Source organism: Sus scrofa, chromosome 11 (assembly GCF_054392235.1).
Source record: "Sus scrofa isolate SSC_HxYL_T2T_F1_AM1 chromosome 11, Sscrofa_HxYL_maternal_Yorkshire_Landrace_v2.0, whole genome shotgun sequence".
Classification (NCBI taxonomy): domain Eukaryota; kingdom Metazoa; phylum Chordata; class Mammalia; order Artiodactyla; family Suidae; genus Sus; species Sus scrofa.
Genome location: NC_139393.1, coordinates 5,668,124 through 5,688,833, shown reverse-complemented (window position 1 = coordinate 5,688,833; position 20,710 = coordinate 5,668,124). Strand labels below are relative to the sequence as shown.

Sequence of the window (20,710 nt, the reverse complement as noted above, 5' to 3'; positions counted from 1 at the left end):
TTCCAGCTGCCCCACGACCTCCCCCTGTTATTTCCAACCTGCATTTTTCTCTCCTCGGTATCATTCTCCCTCTTTGAAAGCCTTGGCTTCCACACTCCCCCACCTGCTCCTCTTATACCCAAAGTTTAAACACTGAGCTGGCCCAGGCCTTGGTCTTGGGCCCTCTCCTGTGTCATACTCCAGTTCTTAAGGATGGACATCATCTCTGGGGCAAGAACTCACAGAGTTAAATCTCTTTTCTTTCTGGTTTTTTTTTTGTTGCGGGGGGTCTTCTTTATGGCCCCACCTGCGGCATATGGAGGTTCCCAGGCTAGGAGTCCAATCAGAGCTACAGCTGCCGGCCTACACCACAGCCACAGCAATGAGGGATCCGAGCCGTGTCTGCGACCTACACCACAGTTCACAGCAACCCCAGATTCTTAACCCACTGAGCGAGGCCAGGGATCAAACCCGCATCCCCATGGATACCAGTCAAATTCGTTTCTGCTGAGCCACGACAGCAGAAATTTCTTTTCTCCTACTACCTCATTCCAAATGAACTTTTGATTCCAGGCACCTTCTCCACCTCCCAACCAGTTTCCCCCTCGAAGCTTTCTGTTCCAGTAATTTGGCTCCAAACAAGGTAGGAGGCATCTCTCCTCACCTTCTACATCCAGTTCCTGAGGTCTGCCATCCAGTACCAGTCTGCCCCTCAGACAGTAGCTTAGGGCCCTTTCCACGCCACTTCAACTCTTGGTTTTTCTGCTTCTCTCCTGACCCCTCTACAGTCCACTCCACCACACTGGCACCAGTTACTCACAAGACGTCTCACCCCCAAACTCCTTACCACCCCAAAGACCTTCCCTCCGAGGCTACTGCAGGCCTTTCTCCTCCTTGCCTGCCATGCTACAGATACGGAAATCTTGCAATACCATTAATTCCTCGAACTGCTAGTGCTCTGCTCCAGGACCTTTGCACATGCTCTTCCCTAGACCACCTTTCCTTTTTTGCAGAGCCAGCGCCTTCTCTCCTGTAATCTCTGGAAGGGCCTCTCTGATGTCCAGAGTTAAGGTAGGCCCCCTCTCAGGGTACTGGGGAGTGGAGTACGCAGGTTCAAAGGCTGACAGATACTTAGGGTGATTTAAGAGTCAAGGTGGGGAGGGCAGGTGGGAGACACAAGGTTCAGGAGGTAAACAGGGCAGCTCTTCAGGTGCCTCGCTAGTATTTTAGGCTTTCCAAAAAACCCTTTTCCTCTCTTAGAATCTTCCTCCTCAAATACTGCTTCACTGATGGAAGCCTCAGCTAGACGGAGGTACCAGCCTAAGGGCTGAAAATACTACCTGGTCACCCCAGTTTTCTCCTTCTCTAATACAGTAGTGTCCTGAAATTAAAGCAGTAAGCCAGCATCTATCCTAGAAATGCTGCCACAGAGATGGCACCTGATGCCACCGAAGGTCCTCCCGTGAAACCAGAATTCTCACAGTTCTTTCAAATTATTCCCCACCCTTGCCCCATCTACCGGTCGCAGCGAAGGACGCGATTCTCTCATGAATTTCTAAACAACATCGAGGAAGAGGCCAAGTCTTCCTTCACTCCCAGCTTCCTTTTCTAAACCATCCACGGTGTCTCTGGCGTCAGGCTCTGCTGCGGCTCTCGCTCCCCGGATCTCAGCTGTGCATGCACATTCCTTTTAATTCCCTGCATCCAAGTCCTCGTCTAGGCCCCTGATTTTCTCATGGTTTCCTCACTTTCAGTGTTGGTTCAATTAGGAAAACAAAACACCAACCCTAAAATAGTCAACCTCCAGGACAAAGGAACGGAAACCACTCAAATCGGTTTGAATGAAAGAGGGAATTTATTAGAAGAATACAGAGGGTTCTTGCAGGGACTCCAACAGCGGAAATGGTTAAGAGCTAGAGGCAGGCTCTTCTGCAGGACAGACCAGGTTGTCATCGCAAACTTTTACTTCTGGGCTTTGTCACAGCACCAATACGGTCTCCTAGAGGTCAGTCCTCCCTGGACAGGGCATAAGGGACTAGAAGGTGGACTCCTTTCTGCCGGCTTTATGATCCTTATATGCCTTTATGCTGGCCTCAAACTTGTCAAGCACGTGCTGGCAGACATTCATGAGCTCAGTCAGGCCTCTCTGAAAGGGCTCAACAGCTGGAAGGGCACCTCGAGTCTGTATGCGCAAATTAATTTTGCTCTCTGAAGGATGGGTTGTGGTGTAACCGCAAAACTCCACTTCCGGGTTCTTCATGATCATGTAGCGAAGAGAATTTCCTAGGGTATGGTCCTCCTCGTGCAAAACAAATGTCACACAGTGTCTATCTGTCCCAGCTGCCTGGACCATTTCCAGGGCTGTCTTCCTCTCGCCTTCAGCCATTGGGGTCTTCAATCCAGATATTTTTCTACACACATTTTTTGCAAAAATGAGATCATACTGAATATGCTTTCGTATCTAGCTTTTTTCATCTACGGTATCACAATGGTAACATGCTATTACTCCAATGCACTGCAGTTACAGAGAACTGTTAGCATGAACCTTTTATTTTCCTGCCTCCACATATTCTACCAATATTTAATTTATCGCCTCCAATTTCTCCCTACGCCATTTGGCCCTCCACATGGCCACGAGGGGAGTGTCGTTAAAAAAGCTTGCTAAATCTTATTTGGTAGAGTCACAAGAAAGGGCTATTATTAGAAACGGGTGGGCCCTGCCAGAGGATGGAAGGGGAGTTGAAAGGCGTGGGAAAACGCGACTATAAAAATAGAAACTAAAGCTCCTCAACGTGCAGGAGGTAAGGAAACTAGAAAGGAAAGTCTGAGAAGAGTCATCAAGCAGGAGGGAGAAAAAGCACTCAGCGCAGAGTAGCTTAAAGAGCGCTCTACACGGAGGAGGGACTTGGGCCCGACCAACACACCAATCCCATCGCTCCGGTAACAGGGGACGGTGCGTGGTTCGGAACGTTAGCTATGCTTCCTCTTGCTTTTCCAACGCGGGGGGTGGGCAGTTAACTCTGGTCTCGCAACTTGTCTTCCTTCCTCGATATCTAGAGCACTGAGCGCCTCCATTCAAACCATCCAGGTCTCCCGCCCCCTCTTCCCTCTCCCCACCCTGGCGCCCACCGCTCCCTCCTCCTCGCCTGTCCTCCCAGCCAGGCCCTCGCTGCTAGGCCGGGCCGCGGAGGCTGAGGCCCCGGCCGGCCGCCGGCTCCCAGGGCAGGGCGCGGCCCGCCTCTCCTGCCCCCACTCCCCGGCCGTTACCTCTCCAGCTCCTGGTCCTCTTCCATCGCGGGGGCGGCTTCCGGGATCCTCAGGTGGTGCCGGCCCGCCGAAGGCTCTGCCCCATACCGCGAAGCGTGCGGGCGCAGCAGGAAGAAAGGAAGGAAGGACCGACGGAAGGAGCGCGGACGGAAGGAGGGGGGAGGAGCCGCAGCGGCGCGGCAGGGCCCGGCCACTGGGCGGGGCGTGGAGGCTCCGCCCGGGCCCCGCCCCCGGCGCGAGGAGGGCGTGGCGAGGCCTGAGCCGCTCACCTGCGCTCCCAGAGCAAGTCCTCCCGGGAGGGCTAGCGGGGAGATGGGTGGGGTCCGGCTGCCGCCCCGCCCCAAGGCCGGCACCGGCCGGTGGGCGCCGGAGCTCAGCCCCCGGTACCTTCCTCCAGGTGCGGGCGAAGGGGGCGGGGCCTTACCTGTGGCCCCCAAGCTCCCCTTCTTAGAGCGAGGATCAGGCCTCCTTCTGACTTGCTGCTAGACCTGTGGGGGACACAGTTAGTCCCAGGCGGGTCCCCTGCCCCCCAAGGGACTCTCATGGGACGACGTACTTAAATTATAGTTAATCAGCACACTTTGATGAATTTCACAACTGAAGAGGATGGGTTTAAGACTGTATTTGTCTCATCCGGAATCTTGCAGCTGCACCCCTCAACTGGGTCAAAGGACACGCATTTTCTATTTTGGGGGGGAGGAGCGAGAGTTTGGAAGGAAACCATCTCCACCCGATCCCCACTCCCCCAATCCTTTCTCTCTTAGGATCTCCCTGGAGTACGCCCTGCCTCGTTTGGGACGTCCTTTTCCCCTTTACCCTTTTGGCCTCATAAACCTCCTCACCTGCGGAACCTCCCTCTCACCTTTGTTCCCAGGTGCCCCCGCCCCCTTTCACCGTCCGACTAGCTCTCCGCCCTCCTTCTCCCTTCGCGCCTCTCCGCTCTCCGCCCCCCTAGTGTTCCCGTTCGCTAATAATCCTTCTGCCTTCCACGCTCTCCTGCTCCCCTCGCCTCCTCACCCCGGCCAGCCCCGCTCCCTACCCCTCGACCCCCGCTGTCATCCAGCCCAACACGCCTACAGCTCTGCTTTCCTGCGCCACCTGTTCTCCTTACCCCACCCTCCGATCCCCCTCGATGTTCGCCGCCGCCCCCAGCTGTTCCCCTCTCCTCGCAGCGTTCGGCGGTGAGCGCTGAGGCACTTCCCGAGCGCGTCTTCTGCTGGGGAATCAGGCGAGCGGCAGGGACAGCCGAGGAGTGGGGGAGGGCGGGCGGCGAGGGGCGGAGCGGGCTCACTCTAACCCGGAGTGTCAGCCCCGGCCCGGGCCGCCCCCCGAGCTCCCGGATAGGCGGAGCCGCCCTCTGGCCCGCCCCTCTCCCGCCCTGTGCTGCCGCCGATTGGCCCCGGTGCGTGTCGGGCTGCGCGGCTCGGCCCTGGCGTCCGCCCGGGGGAAGGCAGCAGGGGCGGTTGAGAAGTGAAGTCTTGGCTGGAGTTTGCTTCTTGCCAGGAAATCCGCAGCGGCGGCGGCGATTCCCGGCGGAGCGGAGGCCGGCCGGCCGCGCGCTCCCTCAGCGGGCCGCGGAGAGCGGAGCCGGCGCTGGGCTGCGGCGCCGGGAGCCGGAAGCGCCGGGAAGCCGCGCGTCCCCAGTGAGTAACTTTGCCCTGCCCGCCTCGCCCCGCGCCCGCTCGCCGGGTCCGGCCGCGCCTCAGGTGCGGGCGGCGAGGGGTGTGGGGCGGCGAGGCGGCCGGAGCGGCGCCGCAGCGTCCTCCCGGCTCTCGGCGCCCGGCCGGGCTTCGGGGACGCGGACCCGGTGTGGGGCCGGCCGCGCAGGTCCGGGGAAGAGGGCGCCGGGCTGCCGGGCGCCCGCCGCCGGGCAGGCGCCGGGGGAGGCGGGCAGCCCCCTGCCGTGACCATTTGGCTGTTCCGGCCGCCGTGTTGCGGATCTCTGCGCGGTGTGCTCCGGTTTTAGGGGGGAGAGAGGAGGGGAGGAGTTTTTGTTCCCTGTGTGTACGTTGTCGTGGGCGAGAGTGCCCCTAGCTGCCCAGCGCCGGTCTGGTTCCCCTGGACGGGAGCGGGGAGGGGTCGTCCGCTCCGTCCCGCCTGTTGCCTGTGAGTTGTCACCTCTCCCTTTAGGGTGGAGAGGGTGGGGGAGAAACTTGGCATCTTTCAAAATAGGGTTCTCCATTTGGAAGCAGTTGAACACACAGCTCCGTTCAGGAAAGACGTCCCTCGCTTTTCAGAGCTTCATGCCGTGTTTTAGACGGAGGGCTTGGGACTCAGATGTGCTGTTTCTTCTGATGTGTCTTGTGCATTTAAGGCTATGAATCAGGACGGCTCTGTCTGCCGGGAGCTCCAGGACACTCACGCAGGGGCTTAGCTGCGTAGACGTTTCTTTTGAAATCGCAGAAACGAAGTTGAGTGAACGTGTGAATCTTCAGGAGGAGGAAACCGTTGTGAGCTTATGGGAACTCTCTTCACGTTAAGAATTTCACATTCTCGCAGCAGTGATACTTACTTGTAAATTGGCCTTCGTCCCAGGACAGATTTTGATTTTTCTTTTTTTTTTTTTTCCGTTTTGCTTGACCTGTGACGCAGTACTGATGAAGTCGATCTCAGCAGATCAATTTTATGTACTTGGACAGACTGGATTCCCGTCGCTACACCCCTGTAGAAAATGGGCTTTGATCTAGTATCCTTTTTGGCCTGTCAGAGCTTTCTTGAGCCATGAACAACAAAAAGTGTTGCCTTTTTTTAGCTTGTCCAAGTCCTACTCGTGAGTTTTCCCCTGGGGCAAAGTGTAGGCCAAATCGGAAGCAAAGTAGAATGACATTACTTTTAATTTGGCCCACATGTGTGTTCACGTTCCCAGTTCTGCATCTTGTTGCTCTCCTTTTCGCACCAGGTTATCAATTTTTCATTATTCATTCAGCAGCTGATAGAGTGCCTTCTGCATGCCAGGTATTGATGGCAGGGCTCAGCTCTTGCCCTGAAGTGGCTCCTAGTCTTGTGTGGACGCTGATCCATATACCTTCATTCTACCAGCTGCCTGAAAGCAACTGACACACCTGCTGTGGGAACTTAAAAGAGGGAGCGTTTCTGCTTCGAGTTTGTTAGGAAAGGCCTCACACAGCACTTGCTCTGAGAGGTGTGTGATTTTTCGAGGCGCATTCTAGGCAAGAGGACTAGCCTGTAGGGCGTCACGGTGTGAGAGCTGCATGTGGTCACTCTGGCTTGAAGGATGTGGTGTCTGGGGTTAGGGCTTAGGTCAGATGCTTGTGTATGGTTCATTTCAGAGCGCTTTAGGGCTTTGTCTTGCCTAGGGTAGGCACTCAAATATTTATTGAACTGATTTGAACAGAAACATGAAGGATTTTGTATGCCAAATTAAGAAATTTGGATTTTATCCAGTCAGTTGATACAGAGCTGCTAATTTTAAGCAGGAGGATGTCATGGTAACATTTGCTTTCCAGAAGGATCTCTTCGGCAGTCTGAAGGATGGTTGGGGGTCCAGATGGGAGGTGGGGAGACAGAGTAGGAGCTATTATAGTGTAGGTAACCCACAGTGTTTGTGTTTGCATCTGGCTCTGTCACTCATTACGTAACTTCTTTCTTCCTTAGGTTCCCCGTTTCGTAGGGTTTGGGGGGTAAAAGTTGAAGACAGGTGTGTTAGATGGCGCTTGGCGCATAGAAAGGCCTTGGTAGACCTCGTTGTTATTCCGTGTCAAGGCGGTGGCCATAGAGATGATGTATCGTTTAGGAGGTGTAATTGGTTGCTCTAGCTAAGTGACTAAGATGTGATTAGTGAGAGGGTGATTCCTAGGTTTTTGACTTGGGGGCATTGGAGTGTCCTGGTTAAGCTGGCTGTGGAGTCAGAACAGGGGTTGAATTCCATCTCTTACCCTTAGAATTGCTATCCTCACTGAACTTTGGTTTCCTGACATTTAGGAAATGAAGTCCCTGCCTAGTAGGGTTTGAGGATCAAAAGCAATTACGCGTGTAATGCCCTTGGCAGAGTCCCTAGCACATTGCCAGTGCTCAGTAAATATTAGTTGTTCCTGTAGTGGTAAGGACATTAATGAGCTAGTGGAATGTTAGGAGATATGAGAAAGAACATTTAAAAACCATTTTTGGTGGGAGTGGGGAAGGGAAGACGGTTTTGGACGATCCCATGGAGGTGCTCGTGAATGGTCGAGAAGCCTGTGATGCAGCTGTTGGATAGTGTGTCTGGCAGGAGCTAGGAAAAAATGGAGAAGAAAAAATTTTAAAAAAGTCCACTTAGAGCCTTTGCGGATACGGCAGCTTTATGGAAGATTCGGAGAAAGAGGGGCGGAGGAGAGGTTTACCTTGTGGCAGTGCCAGGAGTGTAGATGTGGAATCTTAGGCTTCTCTAGCCTTCAGATGCATTTTGGCTTCTGTCACATGGGAACTCCAAACTCAGATAATCTGGAGGCTGTGTCCTCCCCTCCTCTTTCACTCCTCTCTGATGGCCCCCTGCCCTCCCCACCAAACCCAAGTGCCTTTTTGATTTTATTATGCAGAGACATTTAACTTTCCCCTGTTTATGGGGCTAAAGTTCACTCCAGACCCACGTCCCTATATCAGAATACAGCAAGGTCTCTGGAAGAAGCAAAGGTCTCATTTCATAGGTTTACTTAGGAAGTAATGTTCTAAAAATGTGTATATAAAGATTATACATATAAGATTATATATAATTATATATATACATAAAATCATTGTATATCTTGCATGTAAAATTACACGTGTAGAAGACTTAGCCAGGTCTAAAATGACCCTGTTAAGGGGCCTGGAGATTTTCAAAGTAAATCCCCTTTAGCTTTCCTGTCATATGTCTCTTTTCCTTAGAAAAGGGAGAAACAGTAGAGAAACCTGTGGTTATATAGTTTTGGTTGGTCGGAATTAGAAGAAATGGCTCTTTTGCGTATTAACTGAGACGTTGTCAAGAAGAATTTTTTTTTTTTTTTTTTAATGGCCACATCCACGGCTTATGGAAGTTCCCAGGCCAGGGATTGAATCAGAACTGCACCTGTGACCTACACTACAGTTGGGGCAATGCTGGATCCTTTAACCCACTGTGCAGGATTGGCGATTGAACCCGTGCCTACACCAGGACCTGAGCTGCTGCAGTTGGATTCTTAACCTACTGTGGCACAGTGGGGATTCCCAAGAGGAATTTTTAAGAAGCAAACATTCATGATAGACATTAGGATGATAAATGCATCTAGGTGGTGTAAAGAGGCAGGTATTATAGGCTCTGTCCTTCAGAATGTGTGCTTTATAAGAGCACGGATCCTATTTTGCTCACCCAAGGAGTCTCCAAGTACTTGGAATTATAAATATTAATGTATTCATGAATAAATGAATTGAGTCCATTGGCTTTGCTCTGTCTTGGCCCATAGATTTACTTAAATCTTTGGAACAATCATTGATCAGAGAGAAAACAAAAGAGGGATTTGAGCCAGCAAAGACGCTTGAAGTACTTCATGTACTTACAGGAAAATACCGGCACTCTAACAGAGTTTATGGCTATTATGAGTCAGTTGTTTTAATGCCAGCTGCTATAATTATTTGCATGATTCCCTCCTTTCCCCCATTTTTTTCTGGGGGCGGGGGGGAGGCCTGCACCTGGGGAATGCGGAAGTTGCCAAACCTGCGCCCCAGCAGCGACCTGAGCCACTGCAGTGACAACACCGGATCCTTAACCCGTCAGGCCACAAGAGAACTCCTTTCCCCCATTTTACTGGGATAGCTGTGGGGTGTAGCAGAGGAACAGACTTAGGTAGGGATATCGGTTTGTTGAGAGTTAAACTGAGGACGGTTGTGTCATGAATTTGTCCTCTCATTAGCAAAACTCCAGAGCAGATGAGAAGAGCTGAGAAGAGGAGCAGAAGTGTTGTGGGCAGAGAGGATTAAGCGTAGTTTACAACGTTATCTTTTCAGCCTTGAGATTTAAGACTATTACTTTTGGAGTTGCCGCTGTGGCGCAGTGGGTTAAGAATCCAACTGCAGGGGAGTTCCCGTCGTGGCGCAGTGGTTAACGAATCCAACTAGGAACCATGAGGTTGCGGGTTCGGTCCCTGCCCTTGCTCAGCGGGTTAACGATCCGGCGTTGCCGTGAGCTGTGGTGTAGGTTGCAGACGCGGCTCGGATCCTGTGTTGCTGTGGCTCTGGCGTAGGCTGGCAGCTACAGCTCCGATTCAACCCCTAGCCTGGGAACCTCCATATGCCGCGGGAGCGGCCCAAGAAATAGCAACAACAACAACAACAAAAAAAGACACAAGACCAAAAAAAAAAAAAAAAAAAAAAGAATCCAACTGCAGCAACTTAGGTCACTGTGAAGATGGGGTCGGATCCCTGCCCAGTGCAGTGGGTTAAAGGATCCGTCATTGCCACAGCTGTAGCATAGGTCACAGCCTTGGCTTGGGTTCAGTACCTGACCCAGGACCTTTTAATATGCTGTGGTTGTGGCCATTAAAAAAATAATAATAAAAGCTATTACTTCTAATAATCGGGATCCTTCCTTGGAGAAATTATGTGGGGGGAAATTTTCTTCCTCAAAATTGGACTGGAAAGGAGAAATGAGAATAGAAACAAGTGCAGAAAATAGGGAACAGGCAAGTAAAAGTTTAGTTATATCAAGTATGCTGTAGTAAATTTGTTCTTATTTACATGTATGAGTATAGTGTGAACTATAATGTGCTCACTTAAAAGACATGCCACTTTTATATAAAACAAAGGAGGTTTTAATTTTTTTCTTTATTAAAAGTAATTAGAGTTCTTTGAGGTAATAGATTGCCCTGAAGTATATAATAGGGGCCCTTTTAAAAAACGTTCATAACCAAGTTAAAAGGACTTGTGTTTTAAGTAAAACAAGATGGAGCTGCCTTTAATAAAGCTGCCAGAGGCTCTGTTGGTTATTACTTTGCTTTCGAGATAAAAGTAAAGGAAGTCTGGAGTTCGCCCTGTGGTACAGCAGAAACAAATCTGACTGTTAACCATGAGGACGTGGGTTCTATCCTCGGCCTCGCTCAGTGGGTTAAGGATCCGCTGTTGCCGCAAGCTATGGTGCAGGTTGCAGATGTGGCTCGGATCTGGTGTTGCAGTGGCTGTAGTGTAGGCCAGAGGTAACAGCTCCGATTTGACCCCTGGCCTAGGAACTTCCATGTGCCACAGGTGTGGCCCTAAAAGGCAAAAAAAAAAAGCCCCTTTCCCCACCCACCCCCCCAAAATTGGGATTTTGGCTGTGAGTCTTGAAAATTAATCCTTTGTCGGAATTTTTAATCCTGTTCTGTTGAGTTACATAACTACTGACCACATAAATGAGCGCCCTTCACGTGTATCTTATTTCGTTGTTTGATTGTGACCACTGTCACTTTTCTTCCCCGTGATTTTAACATCTGGACTGTGCCTCTCAAAGGCACCTAAGCATGCACGATGGGGTCGCCCCTGGGCTGTGCGGGACACCAAAGATTGTCTCTGCCCTGGTAGATGTTGCGGTCTGGAGAGACATCCTTCCTAGGGCTAGTCATTCGAAGCAGGGTGACGCGTACCCCTGGCTTCTGGTCCCCTGGCTCCTCGCCTCCATGACCTTCGCTTCCACTGTATTTTGACACCCCCCCGCTTTCCACATTGGAGATCTTAAGTTTATACATCCTCTTCTCGGACCACAGCCTCCCAGCCTGCTTTCTGCCCCCCACACCCCCCTTCCATTCTGATGCTCTTCCCGGGCGGGGACAGTCGGCCAGGGCTTATTCACCCCACCTCCCATTCCCTGTAGGCCTTGAGTCGTCCCTGTCCAGTTCAGAATCTCTCTTTAAGCACCTGGGATGTGCTTTCACTGCCAAGGGCTTCTTTTGAACTTGCTTTTGGTCTCTGCCTGCCAGGTAGCGATCCTCAGCCTGTTCCCATTGCGTTAACCCTGCTGCTCCCCCGAGTTGCTTTGGCAGCCCCGTTACAAGGCCTGGCCCTCCATGCAGGGACTCGCCTCTCAAGCAGCCCCTCCCGGCTCCCCCAGTCAGCTCTGTGTACTTGGCTCCTGCTGAGGGCTCGGACCCGGAGCTGAGAATTCCCAGGGCAGGGGTGTCCTCCTGGAGCTTGCATTAGAGGAGAGAGGCGGTCTCCACACAGTAGCACTCATCATAGTTAGGAAGCATGGTCAGAGCGCCAAAGAAGCGGCAGGGCCTCTGCTGTCCAGCGCCTCGGTCACCTGCACGCGTGGACATTGGGATGTGGCTGGTCTGAAAGGAGATGTGTTCTGTCACATACACACCAGACTTCAAAAACTTCGTGTCCCCAAAAAAGGGCAAAAGAGCTCAGTAATTTTTTGATGTTCATTGCATGTTGAAATGATGATATCTTGAATCATTGGGTTAAATAAAATATTAAAAGTAGTTCACTCACTTTCTTTTTTTTTAAACATGGTATTAGAAGATTTAAAATGGCCTGTGTGGTCCATATTCGATTTCTGTTGAGTAGCGGTGGCAGAGGGTGTCGTCTGGGGATGTCACGAGGCCAACTGACCTCGTCTGTGGGGAGCTGGGTGTTCACCCAGAGAAAGTTGCCTTTGCCCAGGTCTCTGGCTGGGTGGGTGTTGCACAGATAAATCGTCCTCAGAGGACGCGGTGGGCAGAGGGCCTGGCGGGGAGGGAAGAGGTGGGTGGGAGAGCGCTGGAGAGAGTGGAGCGAGATGAGGCTGGAGGCAGACAGGCGGGCCTGTGGGCCATGTCAGCATCCTGTTCATCACTTGCCCATTAGTCTAGACCTTCGTCATTCGAAAAGCCTTTGTCCTCCAACCCCCGCTTCTCCAGTCTGCAGATCGTCCGGTCCGTTCACGAGGCTCTGGTTTGACTCCGCAGACTTGTGTCCGTCCCCTCCCCAGCTCATCTGTGTAGGTCTCAGGTCTGCTAAAGGCGCACATCTCCACTTGTGCCCCTGACCCCGTCCTTCAGTCTCTGTTGGGAGAGCTTCCCAGTTAACTCCCTCCGCGATTCATCACTGTCCCTGCTGGCTTTTTCACACCAGCCGGCAAAGATGCTCCAGTCCAAACTTTGTAAAACAAAACTCCATTGACCCCACGCCCTCTAGTTAGTATTCTTAAAGCATAACGAAATATCTTAAAAAGTTAATATTGTATTTAAAGCAATATATTCAAAATGTATTAACATGTAATCAGCACAAAATATTTGATGATGGGAAAGTTGTGGCTCAGTGGTAACAAATTGACTACTATCCACGAGGACCTCAGTTCGATCCCTGCCCTTGCCCTGTGGGTTAAGGATCTGGCATTGCTGTGAGCTGCAGTGTATGTAGGTCGCAGATGCAGCTTGGATCCCACGTTGCTGTGGCTGTGGTGTAGGCCAGCAGTTAGATTTCTTATTCGACCTCTAGCCTGGGAACCTCTATATGCCACGGGTGCTGCCCTAAAAAGACAAAGAATTATTAATGAGATATTTGACTGGTAACCATCATTCTGTTTTTTGTTTCTTTGAATTTGGTTACTTTATGTACCTCATGTCATTAGAACCATGTGGAATTTGTCTTTTTCTGACAGGCTTATTTTACTTAGTATGATATAATGACCTCAAGATTCCTCCATGCTGTGGCATGTGACAGGATTCCCTTCCTTTTAAAGGTGGAATGATGCTGCACTGGGTGTGTGTGCCACATTTTGTTGATCACTCATCTGTTGATGGACATTGGCTTGAAGGTGGGGGTGCAGACATCTCTTTGAGACCCTGCTCTCAATCTTTTGAATCCCGATTTTTTTCCATCCCAGAAGTGGGACTGCTGGATCATGTGGGAGTTCTGCTTTTAGGATCTTTAGAAAGCCCCTGCATTGTTTGCCGTGAATGCTGCACCACTTTGTAATCTAATCGGCGGTGCTCAAGGGTTCCAGTTTCTCCACCTCCTCACCGTCCCTGTTACTCTGCTTTCTTTGAGATAATAGCCGTCCTAACAGGTATCCATTGTTTATACCCCCTTGGCGTTTGGATTCGCGCTTCTCTGATGATTAGTGATGTTGAACATCTTCTCATGGTGGCTTTTTGACCACTCGAATGTCATCTTCGAGGAAGTGTGTGTCTTTTTTAAGTCTTTGGCCCAACTTTTTAACTGGGTTATTTGATTCTTGATGTTGATTTGTAGGCATTTGTTATATATTCTGAATATTAACCCTTTTTCAGATACGTTATTTGCACATGTTTTCTGCCATTCCTTAGGTGGCCTTTGCACTTCATTGATTGTGTCCTTTGATGTACAGAATTTTTAAAATTTGGTGTAATCCCCATTTGTCTATTTTTGTTGGCTGTGCTTTTTGGTGTCTTACTCAAGAAATCTCTGCCAAATCCAATGTCATGAAGCTTTTCTTCTTATATCTTGTTCTAGGAGTTTTATAGTTTCTTAAATTCATTTGAGTCAAGTATTGGATATCATGTAAGACAAGGGTCCAAACAAAATACTTTGAACATATTCCTCAGACTTTACGTAGATAAGAAGGAAAGAAGGAATGAAATAGCTTTAAACTGCGGGGGACGAATGGCTCTGTCGAGGCTGGGACACACGTCTCAAATGGTGCTTAACACAGGTGACCCTTGAACTGTGTGGACCCACTTATATGTGGGTGTTGGGTTTTCCCCCCCAATACATAGTGCTCCAGTACCACCCAACCTGCGGCTAGGGGCCCACAGATACTGAGGGCTCACTGCAAAGTTGTTAAGGAATTTTTGACTGTGGAGGTGGCAGGGGGCCCTTGGCACCCCAACCCCCACATTATTTATTCAAGGGTCAACCTGAGCATATTCTAGTGAGAATTTCTCTGTCCTTTTCGTTTTCTGTAGTTGTGAGACACCTGTGGGAAAGCGTCGGTAGCCGAAACTAAAAAATGTGATGGTTGGGAAGAAGCCAGGTATCGGACAGCGTGCGATTGCTTCCGCAGCCTCTCCTGCTGAATATGGACTGTGTGCTCCCTAGTTGCTGAGTCCGCCTTTTAAGACCATTCTCTCAGGGCTGTTTAGTAAGATTTCAGAAGTATCCGTAGCAATTAGATCTCATATGAAATATTTATTGACCTCATTAATTTCTCTAATTTTAGGCTTTGTGCTTTCATTACATATGAAATACATTAATTGGTACTTCAATAGACTCATTTCAGAGTTTGTTAAAAATAGATAAAATTTTTCTGCGTCTCTGACCTGTTCTTTTTCCAGGTGTATGGAATATATTTGTTAGCATATTTGAATATGTCTGCCTTTGAAGGTCCATGGAAACATTAAGAAAGCTTTTAGGATTTATTCTGTGAGTCTGGATTTTTTAATGGTATGGTAGCTATTTACGCAAAGAACTAAAAAATTTTTTTTAATGAATCCATTTTGTAGGATACAGAAGGATGATAAAATCTCAGTACTTTTAAACATCAAAGTCAGCTTTCAGTAATGTATCTTAACTTTTCTCTTGTAAAAGGTTTACATGTTATAAAGTTGCTCAGTATGATTTTAGTTGTTCAGACTATGACAGTGTGACTTAATTTTCTTTATTTATGGTTTGGTTTCGCAGGCAGTAAATCACATTTGGTCTTGGAGGAAAGCAGAGGAGACCATTAAGGAGTTCTTAAGATGTTTGTTCATAATACAGCATTCTTTGTGTGCCCATAAAGAATTATTCTTTTGGTTACTTGAACCTTTTGAAAACAAAATTGCTCTGTTAATTAAAAAAAAAACAACAAAGAAGTTGCTCTTAAAGTTTGCTAGGATTTATGGAAAGATCTATCTGGAAGATAAACCTTAATTTTCTTAGTTTTTCTACTTCAATTTAAAAATAGTAACATCTCTATCCTAAAGACTATCTTTCTATTTGATGGTAGAAAATTGAAAAAATTAGAAATTGAGATAAGTCAGATTACAGTTTCATTACGATGACTGTTTTGATGCAAACAAGGAATTTAAACGGTAAACATAGAGAGTTTTTTTGGCAAGACAAAAGTTAATAATAGTTATTATAAATTATAGGTAAAGAATAGTCTCAAGAGAAAATAGATTTCAGTGTTTTTGTGATTGTGCATGTAAGATAGCTAAGCGACGATTATGTGTCTTTTCTCCCCACCGGCTATCTTTCGAATGCCTCTTAGGGGCCAGAGGTGGTGAGCCTACTCAGTGAACAAGGCAAGTGGGCCGCCTGTTCTTACAGAGTCGAGATAGACCACAAACAGGTAAGCAGCCAATGGGAAGGATGAGACGAATGCTAGGAAGAAAACGAGACGAGGTGGTCCGATCTCGGCCACTGACATCCACAGCCCATCCTCAGCTTCTGCTGTTTCAGCTATTGACTTGCTTGCTTCACTGGGAAGACCTTGGCTGGGACTCCCAAAAGACACAAACAGTGTCGTCTCTGTCCCTTGCTCTTTGGTATCCTTTCCTGAGATTGCTCCCTCGGTGAAGTGACCCAGTAGCAAAAGTAGGAAGCAAGGCATCCAGGCAATCATTTCTCAGGTACTGTGGCTTTTCATGATGCCGAGGGTTTGAGTTCGTACCTGTCAGTATCAACAGTGCTTACTATTCTTACGATCCGAATTAAGAAAAACAAAGCCCTACCAGTTATTAGGAGAGGAAACAAGGGGAAATGATTTTATCAGTTCTTGCAGTTTTATTTTAAAGTTTCTCACGTGTCTGCAAAAAACTATCATCTGTGTCACCACATAAAGAATTTTGATTTGTAACTGAGCTGACTAGACTCTCCTTACAATTGATGTTTAAGACATTTGTGCCCTGTTTTCGTTGGTACATGGGAATTTGGAGTGTGACCCGTGACTCATCAGTTGACGTTGTAGTGCATTTTTAGAAACAAAGAATGCAATAGCAGGTTTCCCCAAGCAGCAGTGGTGCAAGTAAAAACCGGAAAACACACATTTGTCTGTATTGGCTGGTGTCATTAGAGCTATATGTTAAATTGATTCTTAGAAATGTGTTACAACCCTGGATTTTGGAGTAGAATAGGTATAAGCTATGTTATGTGTCCTGAAAAAATTCTTATTATGTGGCAGTAACTGCATTTCTCCCTTTTTTATGGTCTGAAGTCACTTTATAGATAAATATGATACTTAATATTTAGGCTTGTATTTTACTTATTTTTGAAACAGATGAAGCAGTGAAGAAAAAACATTGTCTTGGGCATACTACCTAATTTTCAGTGCTCCATAAAACGGTCTTTATTTTTTATTTTTTTTAATTGCTATAAAATTTTTAGTTTCTTTATATTTCATTTCTTCTGAATTTTGGGAAGAAGAGATTATATCAACTCCTTGATATTGCTTGATTTTTAAAAGTTTTTGCTATTTTTAAAAATTTTATGATGTCTTTCACCTTTAAATTTTTTTAAATTCTGTATTTAAATTGTTTTTATGTTCAATGTGTGCATCTTGTTTGTTTGCTTAGCTTTTTAGTTTCATGAATGTAAGAACGAGCATGGCTGCTAGAATTTCTACCTCCTCCGGCTCCTGCACTGATATACAGCAGTACACATAGAAGTCAGCCTGCACCAATGGATATCTTAATGAAAGACAAGTCTTATCACACTCCTTTATCCAGCCAGCCAGCTCCACTGCAGAGGTGACTGCTGTTAGAGGGTTTTTGTATATCCCTCTAGGCGTGTTTTGTGCATATACACTCCAGATGTATCTGTACAGATAGGTTTGGTTGGGATTTTTTTTTTTTTTTTTTTTTTGTCTTTTCGTCTTTTCGTCTTTTTAGGGCCACACCCTCAGCATATGGAAGTTCCCAGGTTAGGGGTACAATCAAAGCTGAAGCCCACGGTCTACACCAGAGTCACAGCAACGTCAGGGTTCCTAGTCGGATTCGCTTCCGCTGCACCACGATGGGAACTCCTAGATATTTTTAAACATAACACTGTTTGTACTCTGATTTAAGTTAGCTCCAAATTTGTGTTAAGTTGCTCATCTTTTTGAAATTTAACTTAGTTGTCTTTTTAATTTGTCTCCTGGTCTCGTCTGAATTATATTACCTTTTTAAAAAAAAACACTTTTTTCTTGAAGAACATGTAAACATTACCATACAGGGGTTTTCTCTGCTGGATATGATTATAGAAAAAAAGATTATCTGAACTTTTTTAAAAACTAAAATCATGACCTGTTGTTTATTCCTTTTTAAAGGGATACTGGACATGGCAAACTCTAGTCATTTTCCAGCCTTCTTTTGGTGTACAAAGAAGGCTGGAGGTTCTACACCTGGAAGAATGGCTGCTTGGTACATTCGAAATTTTCCTGAAAAGCTTGGATAGTAGCAAATATTACAGTAAAAATACCGAATGAAAAGTTACTTGTTTAACAGATCTGCTTGCTAATTGGAAATATCTCAGTGTGTTTTGCAGGGTTCATCAGTTCTACAGATTGTACCTTATAGTATTAATATTTGTAGTGGGCACTCTTAGAATAACTTTCATTTTGAGAAATATTGAATGCATCAATTTTTTTCTAAAAAGGAGAGGAGGAAAAGCTTTTCCCTTAAATTCAATTAGAATACGATGTTAGGGGAGTTCCCGTCGTGGCACAGTGGTTAACGAATCCGACTAGGAACCATGAGGTTGTGGGTTCGGTCCCTGCCCTTGCTCAGTGGGTTAAGGATCTGGCGTTGCCGTGAGCTGTGGTGTAGGTTGCAGACGCGGCTCGGATCCCGCGTTGCTGTGGCTCTGGCGTAGGCCAGTGGCTACAGCTCCGATTCAACCCCTAGCCTGGGAACCTCCATATGCCGAGGAAGCGGCCCAAGAGATAGCAACAACAAACAACAACGACAAAAGACGAAAAAGACAAAAAAAAAAAAAAAAAAAGAATACGATGTTAGATCTGGAGGGCAATAAAAGTAAATTATTTTCAGTAATTTAAGAGCATCAGCCTACAAGTCTTTAATGTTTTCCTGTGTATTATTGCCTTCCTTTAGGTTGTGACGTGTAAATAGGAAGAACGTGAATCTGAATCACTGCCGTTACTACCACTTGAGTGACAACTCTGGCTGTCACTCTGCTAGAGCTTGAAATATCCTACGCACAGATGCTCACCCAGTATGCATCACCCCATGTGTATGCCCTTGTGTAAAGGCATCTTTTCCTATTGGGTGATTCTATAGTGAGGCTTCCTGTGTCATACAGACTTGGCTTGTGTAGCAGTTATCTGCTCCTTAGGTTGTAAGTTCTTTGAGGGAAGACTCTTAGTCCTCTAGATACACTTTTCATTCTTATATAGATATAGATGCTTGTATCGGAGTTGCCCAGTGTAGTGACCACTAGCTTTATGGGGTTTTGAGCATTTGAAGTGTTGCTAGTCCCAACTGATGTGTGTCGTAAATATACAATGCACACTGGATTTCAAACGCTTGGTATTGGAAAAGACTAAGATAATTAATTTTAAAATTATTAATTATAGTGATAAAATTTGGTTATACTGGATTAAATAAAAATATACTACTAAAATTAATATCACTTTTTTTTTTTTCTTCTTGCTGTGGTTTCTAGAAATTTTATTTAATTTGTCCCTTTAGGGCTGCACCCAGAAGATATGGAAGTTCCCAGGCTAGGGGTCAAATCAGAGCTGCAGCTGCTGGCCACAGCCAGAGCAGTGCCAGATCCTGAGCCTCATCTGCGACCTACGCTGCAGCTGGTGGCAGTGCCAGGTCCTTCACCCACTGAGCGAGACCAGGAATTGAACCCTCATCCTCATGGGTACTAGTCGAGTTTGTAACCTGCTGAGCCACAACGAGACCTCTCTAGAGATTTCAAATTATATCTGCTGCACGTTCTATTTCCATGGGTCGCTGCTGATCTAGACCCTCATCCCCTTTGCTTCTCTTTGCAAACCAAGCCCCTGTCTCAACCTAGAGAGACAGCTGGTGTGACACAGGGCGTGCGAGCTCTAGACCTGGAGCCAGAGACCAAGCCTAAATTTTTTCTCTCCTTTATAAATGCCGGGTAATTTAGCAGTGGTTTAAAACTCATGTTTCATTTGAAAATATTATCGATCATTTCCCAGGTGCTGTCCACTGCGCCTGATGCTCAGGCTGTAATGCTGAGCAGAACATAGGCCCAGGACTCAAGTGGGGAAGACAGATATTAAATAGTCCTGCAGGAGTTCCCATTGTGGCTCAGTGGCTTAAGAACCCAACTAGCATCCATGAGGATGCAGGTTCCATCTCTGGCCTCACTCAGTGGGTTAAGGATCTGGCGTGGCTGTGGCTGTGGTGCAGGCCGGCAGCTGTAGCTCCGATTAGACCCCTAGCCTGGGAACCTCCATATGCCAAGGGTGCAGCCCTAAAAGGTAGATAGGTAGGTAGTCAGTCAGTCAAGCAAATGAATAAGTAGTCATGCAAATAAATTGTTGTGATAACTGCTGAGAGGGAAACGGTATTATAAGACCATATATCCGGGGGACCTATCCTAGTCACATGGAACTCTTTTTAAGAAATCACATTTTCTAAAAAGCATTTTTGCATATGTGTGTGTTTAAGAAATAACATTTTGAAAGATGAGAAAGAGTTATTTAAGAGCAGATAGTGGAAAAGAGAGTTCCAGGCAGATGGAATATTCGCAGAGGTCTTGAGTCAAAACCGGGCATGGCATTTTAAAACCTGTGGATTGGAGAAGTGAAATGAGTAAGGACTTCAGTAAGAAATAAAACTTGGAGAGTTAAGTTGGGGAACAAAATTATGCAGAATAAAACTGATAGGACTGTATAATAGAGTCGGTGTGGGCCGTGAGGTGCCTCTGGCTCAGGGCCTCCATGCGCGTGCTCATGGTCCCGTTCGCTGGAGGGCTACGTTTTGGTGGAAATGAGCTTGTGTTTGATTTGAAACAAAAGCAAACAACCAGGTTTATATTTTGTTTTGTCAAACTGAAGGAAGACACCTCCCCCCAGACAGTTTTCTTAGATGACTCCTCTTTATTGTCTCAGTCTTGTGAGTGTAACGTAGGAATCTCTTTGGTCCTTATCTGCCTGATAACCATTCCGATCCTGTTTCTCTAGCAAAATGTTTAGACTGGTCGGTTGAATAAGATCAAGATGAGTTCTGTTCTGTGCTGCTCTGGAGCTCTGTTTAGCAGACCACATTGAGTGTCTGTTACAAAGTGCAAGTCAGAATGTGGATTCAGTAAATACTGATGTTTCCTGGTCCTTGGCCCTCTTCTCTCGCTGGATTCTCTCCCTAGGTGACCTCATACCGACTTCTCATAGTCTCAGGGCCTCCTGAGACTAAGAGCTCCCAGGCACGGATCCCAGGGCAGACTTGCCCTCTCATCAGCAGGCGTTCGCCCCTCTTTGCACAGACGTCTCTTCCGGACACATCACATTCAGTGTGTCCAAATGCAGACTCCTCATCCCTCCCCACCAAACCCTAGGGAATGGCACTGCCAGCTCTCTGTTTTAAAAGCCTGGGAGAGGAGTTCCCTTCGTGGCTCA

At 47.4% G+C, this 20,710-nt stretch overlaps 2 protein-coding genes and 1 long non-coding RNA gene across 15 annotated transcripts in view; 1 reads left to right on the top strand and 2 right to left on the bottom strand.

Moving 5' to 3' along the window:
- Window positions 1-3,384, bottom strand: part of POLR1D (RNA polymerase I and III subunit D) — a 45,519-nt gene extending 42,135 nt beyond the window's left edge. Inside the window, exons 1-2 of one of the 2 annotated variants that reach the window (NM_001444307.1) lie at window positions 3,247-3,384; window positions 1,812-2,390 (exon numbers count right to left, since the gene is read on the bottom strand). In NM_001444307.1, coding sequence (NP_001431236.1) covers window positions 2,015-2,390; window positions 3,247-3,272 — 402 coding nt within the window. In that variant the 5' untranslated portion in view covers window positions 3,273-3,384 and the 3' untranslated portion in view covers window positions 1,812-2,014. Of the gene's footprint in view, window positions 1-1,811; window positions 2,391-3,246 lie in introns of those variants that run through there. The other variant, NM_001444308.1, reaches the window with a different exon arrangement.
- Window positions 1-20,710, bottom strand: part of LOC110255797 (uncharacterized) — a 440,685-nt gene that overhangs the window by 273,413 nt on the left and 146,562 nt on the right. The window lies entirely within an intron of this gene.
- Window positions 1-20,710, top strand: part of LNX2 (ligand of numb-protein X 2) — a 370,946-nt gene that overhangs the window by 283,147 nt on the left and 67,089 nt on the right. The window contains exon 1 of one of the 11 annotated variants that reach the window (XM_084981339.1): window positions 4,681-4,889. The exons of 7 other annotated variants lie outside the window; for them this stretch is intronic. The gene's annotated coding sequence lies outside the window, so the exon portion shown is untranslated. Of the gene's footprint in view, window positions 1-4,680; window positions 4,890-5,248; window positions 5,353-5,838; window positions 5,933-20,710 lie in introns of those variants that run through there. 3 more of the 11 variants (XM_084981345.1, XR_014819051.1, XM_084981348.1) reach the window with 3 other exon arrangements.